Source organism: Nothobranchius furzeri, chromosome 5 (assembly GCF_043380555.1).
Source record: "Nothobranchius furzeri strain GRZ-AD chromosome 5, NfurGRZ-RIMD1, whole genome shotgun sequence".
NCBI classification, from domain to species: domain Eukaryota; kingdom Metazoa; phylum Chordata; class Actinopteri; order Cyprinodontiformes; family Nothobranchiidae; genus Nothobranchius; species Nothobranchius furzeri.
This window is the reverse complement of record NC_091745.1, coordinates 34,937,923-34,947,752: the sequence shown is the minus strand read 5'-3', so window position 1 is coordinate 34,947,752 and position 9,830 is coordinate 34,937,923. Positions and strand designations below refer to the sequence as shown.

The window sequence follows — 9,830 nt, the reverse complement described above, 5'->3', positions numbered from 1 at the left end:
TGTTAGTGGTGAAGGCACCTAGGTGAACCACAAGAGGGCAGCATTTTTACTGTATCAGTGTCAAAGGATTTAGTATCATAACTTAGTAATTTATTATTAATGAGCGACACAGACACATCATGGTGCTTTTTATGAAGACCCTTTAAGACTCCTTAAACCTTGGATCCAAACCGTAAATGATTAAACCGTAAAGGACCGTTCTTTAACCTTTGTGGGGAATGTTCTTGCATGGTTAACTCCTGGTTCACAGTGAAAGGCTGATTGTTCCAGAGAAACAAACAAAGCTGCGTTTACATGAAACTAATCCTTTAACACCTCAGATCAGCAGTTTCTCAATAATCTCTGAATAGATGATGAAATTATCTGGAAGTAAAAGTTCAAAGTTAGATTCGTGCTCCTTCTAGATGCCCGTTAAATCTGTATGTGTGTAATGTTCCAGGTGGTTTAATAACTGAGAAGTCTTTCCTGTTTAGAAGGATGCGAAGGCGGGAGCGAACCGAACAGGGATGCTGTGATCAAATCCACTTCCGGTTATGTTTGTGCAGAAATTCATGTTCATCTCTTCCAACGCTCCAAGCTGTGATGGTTGCCTAGGAGGCTGTGAACGTGTGTTTCCGAGGAGGAGGAGGAGGAGGATTTGGCTTTGGCTGCCAGGAAGTGAACAAACTCGCCTCTTGGGCCAAGAGTCTTGGCACAGGAGTCCTGGCAGGGCAGGAGCTAGGGGGGAGTGGGACCAAATCAGACCATCTTCTCAGAATTCCAGTCCCATTCAGTTTCTTCTGGTGTAGCAAAGTTCACAAAGTCGTGACAAGAAAACCAAAACCGCGTGCTTTTTAGAGCGGCAAAGTCGGAGGAAAGACCTCTCACCATCTCTGAAGAAACGTTACAGGAAGTAATCAAGATGTTCAACAAATAAAACCTCACTTTGAAAATCCAGGAATTCCTGTTTGATTGAAGGCGACACAAACCACAGCTCATTTTGTTGTTTTAAATATTTCAAAAGAAAAAACATTTCACCAGCCTATTGCATCACTCAGTCTTGCTGAAGTAAGCAGAGCTCTGAGCTGCTGTTGTCCTCAGCAGGCGATCACATCCAGAAATACTTTGACCTCTAGCGTTTCTCTGAGCTACTCCTGCAGAGTCCAGTCTCTGAACATTTATGCACTTTTAATCTGCCTGCACGGCCTTTTTTAATTACTGCTTTAGATGTGACCGGTTTCAACCAGAAATGCACCGATTCTGGTTTTGAAGGCCGGTACCGTTTCAGATTTTTGTGATCTCTGATCTATTAATGTAGGCGTTTGCAAGGGCGTCAGTTTGTTTTCAGAATTGCTGGGGACAATAACCATACACTTGAGTGGGGTTTAAAAATTGCTGGGGACAATAAAGTAGGCTAGCACAGGGGTCGGCAATCCGCGGCTCTGGAGCCGCATGCGGCTCTTCCATCTGATGCGGCTCTCTGTGCTTATAAAATAATGAATGGATATTTAAATAAAAAGTTTTATATTTTACTGCATTAGTTTTACACCTGTATGCCAATTCTAAATGTAAAGATTATCTGCGTAAACCTGAACAGGTCCAACCCGGTCTGTGGTGGTTGACCGGTCACACTTGTGCGTAATCATATAGGCACTTTATGAGCTGAAGAGGATGTGAGATTCTGGGATTCTCCTCAGACAGCTCCTGGATGTGTCGCCACATTAGAGCCAGGAACAAGCACTATTCAGCCAAAGTTTCATAATCAGGGAACATTTTCTAAGTGACAAGTCTCTCTGAGAGACAGGGTTTGGAAAACTCTTGCTTCAGTGGGAGGAACCTTCCCGCATGCGCTCTGGTTCTCTGGGTGGCTCTGGGGTTAATCAAGTTTAATTGTTTCTCTTTGCAACAATCTTCACAGGAAGGCAAAACAGTTAAACGGCAGATTACATATATTTCCATTTGACTGTTTAGTTTGACAGATGAACTCAAGGATGTTGTTTGGTTTGAGATAATTATCCCGACGCACACGGATGCGCATGGATGAGCTGACATTTTAATCGTTAACGCACATCGCGGAGGTAAAATATTCCCATCAGAACATCAGAGCTTTATACTGGACACTGTGTTCAGCGCGGCTTGGAGCGCCCACGGTGGACAGTGAGCTGAAGATCTGGGGTTCCAGCGCAGTGCAGAACCACGCGCATGCGATACGATTTCCTCCCACTGAAACAGTCTGGAAACCCGGCCTCTCTGAGGGATGTGTCACTTGGAAAAATGTTCTTTTTATGAAATTATGAAACTTTGGCTGAACAGCGCTTGTTCCCGTCTCTAATATGGAGACGCATGATGCGTAGAGACATTTGATCACGCACAAAGTTTATGTGGAGCAGAAGCGGTCGGGCCACGGCAGGTGAAACGTTCCTAGCCTACATGAAGTGAAACTGTTGAATTGTAACATCAATATGTTACTGGACACGCTGGTCTGGTTGGTTAGACCAGTGTTTGAAGCGGAAAACACACACACACACACACACACACGCGCACACACACACACCAATTAAAATAATGCTGATAGCATGGACTAGAAGCCAGGTGATGGTTTACGTATTTAAATGATGATCAGGCTGCTGTAAAATCTAATCTCCATCCACATCCAGACAGAATGATCATCTATTCTTTCTCTATTTGCTCTGCTCTTGTCTGGGCTGATCAGCTGATGGTGCGCGCGCGCCTAACTAGCGGCTGATGCACATTTTAGCATTTGGAGAGGTGGACTGGATGCTTTGCGTTTACTTGAAGATGGTCCACTTAATGCACGTTTGTAGACTACATATTAATGACAAATGAATGAACATTAAATTGTGAGTTTTTACTTCATATTTTATAAATAAAAAGGACGGGGGAACACATTTATGACGTCAAAATTTCTAGCGCGACCTGCCTGCTTCACTTAAGTCACTGCTTATTAAGGTCCGTCCAAAATTACCGTGGGAAATGGGTAATAATGGCTCTTTGATGGGAATAGGTTGCCGACCCCTGGTATAAGATCTGAGCTGGTAAAACAAAAATCCTCATCAGCAGGCTTTTTTGAAAGTGGGGGGGGGGGGGGGGGGGGGGGGGGGGGACAGTTGCCAATCACAAATTTTGCCGGGGACATGTCCCCGGCGTCCCCGGTTAAAATGACGCTTATGGGCGTTTGTAAATGAATCAAGATGTTTCAGGAAAAATAGCCGTCCACGTGAAGATCGGTTATTTCTGTTGCAAATTAGTTTTTGGCAGGTGGAGAGAATGTGTTCCTGCACATTTAATCATTAAACCAGAAGCACATCCAGCTTATTTAACAGGTTTAAAGTCAGACACTCGTGATAAAAAGCAGCGATCTGAGGTGACACGCCTACTTGCTGGTGTCAGAAAAAGAGACGTGGTCTCTTTAAGAGAACGCCTCCCAGCAGCGGCATCCTGAGCGACTTTCGCTGCAACAACCCGAGAGCTGCACACAACAAAGCGTGTTTAGACTGGAAGGAGCTGCTTTGATGACCGAAGGGGAACCTGCTGGAGCGGAGAGGTCAAGTGAGCGTTTCCCTTATTCTGGTGAGTTTCTGACAGATTTGATAAAAGCCGTTAAAACAGCAGCGGGAGGGCTGGGTAGGGGTTAAACAGGAAGCTGCTCTTGTCTCGGAGAGTGAAGCTGAAAATGTGAGCCAACAGGTGAGTCAGGTCACACCTGTTGGGCTTGGGAGCGTTAGATCTGACCGTGCTGACAGCTGTGTGTTCCCGTCAGGTTGTCCCAGTCAGCTGGAAAACCGGACATGGATTATTGGTTCCCGTGGACTTAGGGATCAGCTCTCCAGGTGAACAGGTGGACCCTGGTTGTGTTGACTTGAACCCCGCTTCCATTCCCGATGGGAAACCAAGTGGACAAACATACACACGTCAATTACGCAGAGGTGCCCACGTCGGAGCCGAACGGCTTCGACCCGGACGGCGAGGGCGCGCAGCGCATCGGCGTCTCCTACATTTTCTCCAACGACGATGACGACGATCAGGACGAGACTCTGGATCAGTTCTCCTCCAGCAGCCAGCCCGCCAGCCACGAGGAGAAGCCCTTTGACCTGCAGGACGAGCTGGAGTGCGTCGTCTACTACCGGGACGAGTGCGTCTACGAGCGGAGCGCCAGAGCCGCGGCGCAGACGCAGAGCCCGGAGGGTCTCATGGCCAAGTGCAGACCGGGAGACCTGCTGGAGTTTGTCGCCACCGGACAGTACCCGACATGGGCCGTCTACGTGGGGGACTTCCAGGTGGTTCATCTGCACCGAGCTGAGATCAAGAACAACTTTCTAACCGACGTGAGCCAGGGCAAAAGGGGCAGGATAGTGAACGAGCTGTACCGGTACCGGGCGCTGCCGCCGGAGGTGACCGTGCGTAACGCCCTGGACCACGTCGGCGCGGTGGACCAGGAGCTGTGCTGGAGGAACTCCGAGTGCTTTGCCGCCTGGTGCCGCTTCGGCAGGCGGGAGTTTAAAATCGGAGGAGAGATCCGGATCGGGAAGCAGCCGTACCGGTTAAAACTCCTCTTCTCCGAGAAGAAGAGCCACGTGCTGGAGTTCCAGAGTCTGGAGGACGTGGTGATGGAGAAGAGGAGGAACGACCAGATCGGGAAGGAGGCTGTGATGCGAGAGCTGGCCAACCATTTAAACGCCACGTAAAGTCCGACAGGATCACGGATGAGACGGTGGAGGATTTTTTACCACCAGGAGGGTCTTTGGGAGTCAGAGGATGTGCCAACACACACGAGCGCGCGCGCCGGACCTTTAAAAGGTCAATAAGAGCATCAGTAAAAAGTCTTCAGGGTTCAGACTAAAACCTTCATGGAAGTTCTCCTCCTCCTCAGCCCAACAATCCTGCATCAGAGCTGTTAGGGTGGAGAAGAATCAAAAATTAAACGAGTTCCTTGTGTTTTTACCATTGACATATATTCCACGTCAATTACGCAGAGGTGCCCACGTCGGAGCCGAACGGCTTCGACCCGGACGGCGAGGGCGCGCAGCGCATCGGCGTCTCCTACATTTTCTCCAACGAGTTCCTTGTGTTTTTACCATTGACATATATACCAGGAAGGTGTTGAAAGTGCCCCCCCCCCCCCCCAAATAAACCCCTGGAGACTAATCCCAGTGGAGATCATGTAGCTTCAGTAATAATCTGGATTCCTAGCTGTTGCTTTTCTATCATCTCACAGCTTTACCTGTGGACCAGCCATGCTCCTTTGATGGGTTTATTTTTAGGGAAATTGAACAAAAACATGTTTGTATGAAGGCTAATGGAATAAATCTATATTTGAAGAGTAAAGCTTTTTTTCTTCTTTCTAACAAAAGGTTCAAATAACTGATGGTGGTGATGAGATGATGGTGAAGCGGAACAGAGTTTATAACCCTAAAATAAAATTTACATCATCCTGATCCAAATGCCTGCTGTCCTCAGCACCATGGGTCCATGCAGGCCATACCCTCATTGCTGAGTCACTTTTATTTATTATATTTCAGTCTGGCTGTAGGTTTGAGCCATTCTCCATCCATATTCAGTGTTGTCCTCATTGGCTGAATCACAGCATTTATTCAATTTAAGGAGAAGTTTGTAGTTGCTGATGTTTCATCACTTTAAAGCTGCTCGGGGATTGGATAACGGCTCTGCTGTTCTGCTGGTGTCAAACACAAACCACCTATGAAAACACTTAACAGGATGTTTGCAGGCTGCATAGGAAGTTGCAGCAGGCTGGGAGGTTGTTTTGAGCAACTTCAGAGGAAGCTGGTGATCTCAAAGCTTCTGCTGGTGTTCCTGTCCTCCATCAGGTTTTATATGGAGGTGTTAGTCATGCTGTGGCAGGTGAAGGTCCCACCATACCCACAGATAGATCACCTTCAGCACCGGTACCAAATGGAAGTGCTGCTGGACACATTAGCATATGTCTCTCTGTGAGACAGAAGCAGAATAATACACTGTAAATGATATTCTGTTGGGTAAAGGAGGAGTTTCCTGTGGTCTCTGTTCTGGTGGTTGTTCTCCTGAATGCACATCATAGCAAAAGTGATTTTCCAAACGTTAGGAATGTTGTTCAGATATTTTTCCAGGACAAACAGGAGATTATTCTGCAGTAAATGGTGGAAAGGTGAAATGGTGCGAAGCCGGCCACACATGATGCAGTCCAAGCAGGGAGCCGGTTGCCTTAAAGCATTCCTAATGATTCAAATCTCCACAGGAGACCTGCAATTAAGCTGCCAGTGGACAGCATCATTCGTATTCAGTCCCTCCATTTTAAAGAGTCTATGCTGAGTTTTAATTACTGGACATAAATGCAGCTCTTGTTTGTTCGTCCCGTCAAGGAAAGCGTTTTCCTGGTTTGTCTGAATAGGAGTGTGTGTGTGGTTCATATTTCTGATGAGCCTGTTGCTGTTAACAATTTAGTCATTTTCTTGGATTTTCCTCCCTCAGCGTTTGGAGATCCCTCACGGAAAACTACATCTAAACATGCAGCTCAGTCGGGAATACACCCAACTAGTGATCCACATCGTTCAAAGTTTGAATGGGGTCACGGGAAGTTGGATTTTATGTGCCTGAATTGGGATTATGATAAATGTTTTTAAACAGTCATGGTTTATGTTTCATGACCTTTACAGCTTTTCCACTGCGTATACGATTCTTCATCAACCTGTAGACGAGTCCGCCTCTCGCCGCAGGACTCGAGCCTCCTTCACACCAGACGAGGAACTCTGGAAAGTGCTCACATGGAGTCTGTTTTTTTCTGGATTTCAGATTGTCATGTTACAGAAATGACATGAGCTGGACAGGAAGTGAGGCATGGTTTGGCGAGTCGCATCTGATATGTTTCAAAATAAAATGCGTGTTGCATTATTTTTCTCCAGTTTTTGTTTTATTTTTAATGACAGCAATATCAGCTCATAGTTGGAGAAGATGAGTGTGGCTTTTGTTTACCTGCTCCTCTGTTGTTGTAGCAGTCGGCGTGAATGGCAATCCGTTTGGAAGCCATACGGAAACCTGACCACATTCGGTCCGTATTTGGTGCGAACAAGGCATCGGTTTGGACTAAAATCCACTCAGAGTTCAGTGTTAAGCCTGATTCATGCTTCTCTGTCTGCGTCAGTGCGGAGACACGCAACGTCCTTGCGGGCCTGCCGGAGAGCTCCGCAAGGACGGACGGAGTCGAGCTCTCTTTTCTAAACATCCGTCAGTAGAGACGGACAACACAAGCTTGTGATTGGTCAGGAAGCCGCTGTCGTCGACACCGCCGGCATTGCGCCCTCAAAAACATAAAGAGAGCCGAGGATAACAAGTGGCAGACATGGAGCAGCTTGAAGAATACCTCGCGAAAAAACTCTAAAAATATGAACGTTTAGTTCCCTCGTGACTGGAGGAGTGAAAAGAGGCGCAGCCAGCGTTTTATTTGTGGACGGAAATGACAGGAAACGTGGGTTTAGAGGTGGGGAGTGCATGAAGAGGTGGAGGAGGATGAGAGACAAATTTGTCTGTTAAAAAGTCTCTTATATACAAAAAAACACAATATAAACGCACTATCTTGGACCGATACATGACAGGATACCACAGAACAGCGCTACGCCCTCTGTTGTCCTGGCGTGGAATTACTTTGCAACACTCTCCAGGAGACGGAGAAGTATGAGAGCAAAACGCTTCCATCAATCTGTGCGTGTCTGTCCCTTGCGGAGCTGATGGAGAAGCATGAATCAGGCTTTAACCTCTCAAGCTGTTTGGTATTTGGTTACCATGGTGACACTGCTGATCCACTGGCAGCAGCTTAAACATTTCTGTGGATTTCTATAGATGTTTTTACTCTTTTTTAAATCCAAACTGTTCTATTATTATTTATAAAGAAAGCTGATGCATGTTAAAATATGACTTGCAGACTGATATTACCCAAAGGAACATTATATCTGACCTTTATGATGCTTTAATGGTCACACATGAAAACCAACTTTATCAATTGTCGGTCATGTTTTCAGGCAACATCTGCATTGGTCTCCCGGAAGGTGTTTTCCTTTTTAGAGCTGATATAACAGATAAAATCCTGCTTTTGGGAAGTAAACATGGCAGCTTTAAAGAAAAACAGTCAACTACGACCAGGTAGATCCGATGTTTGCTTTTTCCTTCCTGTGGATTCTTGGACCTGTTGGCTCCGACTCCGGCCCAGAGGGGTCCATCTTGTTTCCTTAGCCCACACCCTTCTAGTGGAGCTGGCACAGTTACAAAAGCTGGGGCCCAGCCAGAGTTTGAATCAGGCCCATCTGATGTTTACAAATTGATGTTATCTGCACAAAAAGACTTGCACACAAATGCCTAAAGTGTAAACGTCTGTGGTGTTTATATGAGTCAGGCCTGCAGACGGAGGACGGATAATCTGGGTAAGATGGTTTTCTATTTAAAACAGTTTAAGGGTTTTAAAGAAAGATGGTTTCTGTAAGTCTGCCGATTTTGAGAAAGTGTTTGTTATCCTCTGAATCTCACCACAGGAGTTTATTAGAGCTAAAACTTTTGTGGTTTTACTTTCCTTCCTTGAGTCTGTGTTCATTATATTGATCATTTTGGAGATATTTTGCCTTTGAGGTAAACAAAAACATATTAAGGTTGTGTCAGCTTTTATTTGCCACATTCACATGAACAAGTGCATTATGGGAGCTAGTTGTTGTTTTCTGCTTAGTAGGTAAAATGAAAACACAAGGAGGTGTCTGCTTCAGACAGGAACAGCGTTCACCGGGGCGGTTTCACGGCCCACTCACCTGAATCATGTCGATGGGAAACGTTTCCTTTTTCTGCAACGTAACACAACTCCTGTAGAACTCAAACGAATGACACGGTTCAACCCTCCAGCTACTTACAGCATCTTCTTTTACATTTCAGTGTTTGTTAGACTTCTCTTTGCTCCCAGTTAATTATTTGTACTGGACTCCAGCAGCTGGACCTGAAGCTGTGTTTACTGTTCAGTCTCAGACCAAAGCTGTGCCGAGATTCTTCGTGTCCGGATGTTGGACCCCAGTTTGTTTATTCTGCATCACAATGGCAAAGTCCAACACCCCCCGCTGTGTGTGTGTGTGTGTGCGTGTTGGTGTGTGTGTTTGAACATCCAACCTCTCTTGCTCATGTGTTTCTCAGAGCCAAACGGTCGACTGTGGCGGTGAAGCTGCTGTTAAAAGCTGCAGAGGCGGGAAACTGCTGATGGGTTTCAAGGACAAATAATCCAAAGTATCAGAAACAGTTGCTATGATGTCATGTTTAGGGCAAGACAGCAGGCTGTGTCTCTTCAGAATGGAATCAGGCTCGATTCCAGGTCCCCTGCCTGGTTTACAGAACCAGAACCAGAACTCGTAATGGACAGAAATTATTTCTGCTGCTTTAAGTTAAGCAGGAAGAGTCAGAAGAATGCTGGAGCCTCCAGCTCTCTGACCCGTTTGTCACTTCAATTATTTGTGGCAGTCTGATTCAATCACCCCCCCCCCCCCCCCCCCCCATCTCTCTGAGTCATCACAAGATTTCCTGATCTGAGTCCTCAGCACCACTGGCTTTCCTCTACCAGCCGCCACGCTCACAGCCGAACCGTTTCTGTTCAGAGTGTCAAATCCAGCTGAAGGCCGCTAGACGAGCAGAGAAACGGTTCTACTTGGTTCTGCTTCTTCTTCCTCTTCTTTCTCACTGATGTTCTTCTTTTTCTTACTTCCGCCTCCTCATACTTAACTGCAGTCTCGTGTACCTTTAATAGTATTTTTATACACCAAGAAAAACTAAAGTATACACTCAGATGAAAGAATATTAGCAGCGTTTATTTGTAG

General features: G+C 46.2%; 1 protein-coding gene across 2 annotated transcripts; it reads left to right on the top strand.

The window, feature by feature from the left end:
* Positions 1-3,432: 3,432 nt before the first annotated feature.
* lratd2b (LRAT domain containing 2b) lies at positions 3,433-4,817 on the top strand. 2 transcript variants are annotated; one of them, XM_015949175.3, is made up of 2 exons: positions 3,433-3,570; positions 3,761-4,817. In XM_015949175.3, the coding sequence occupies exon 2, from the start codon at positions 3,882-3,884 to the stop codon at positions 4,683-4,685; it is 804 nt and encodes a 267-aa protein (XP_015804661.2). In that variant the 5' UTR covers positions 3,433-3,570; positions 3,761-3,881; the 3' UTR covers positions 4,686-4,817. The 2 variants fall into 2 exon arrangements, with proteins under 2 accessions (XP_015804661.2, XP_015804662.2); XM_015949176.3 differs by having other exon boundaries at positions 3,565-3,687.
* Positions 4,818-9,830: the final 5,013 nt, after the last annotated feature.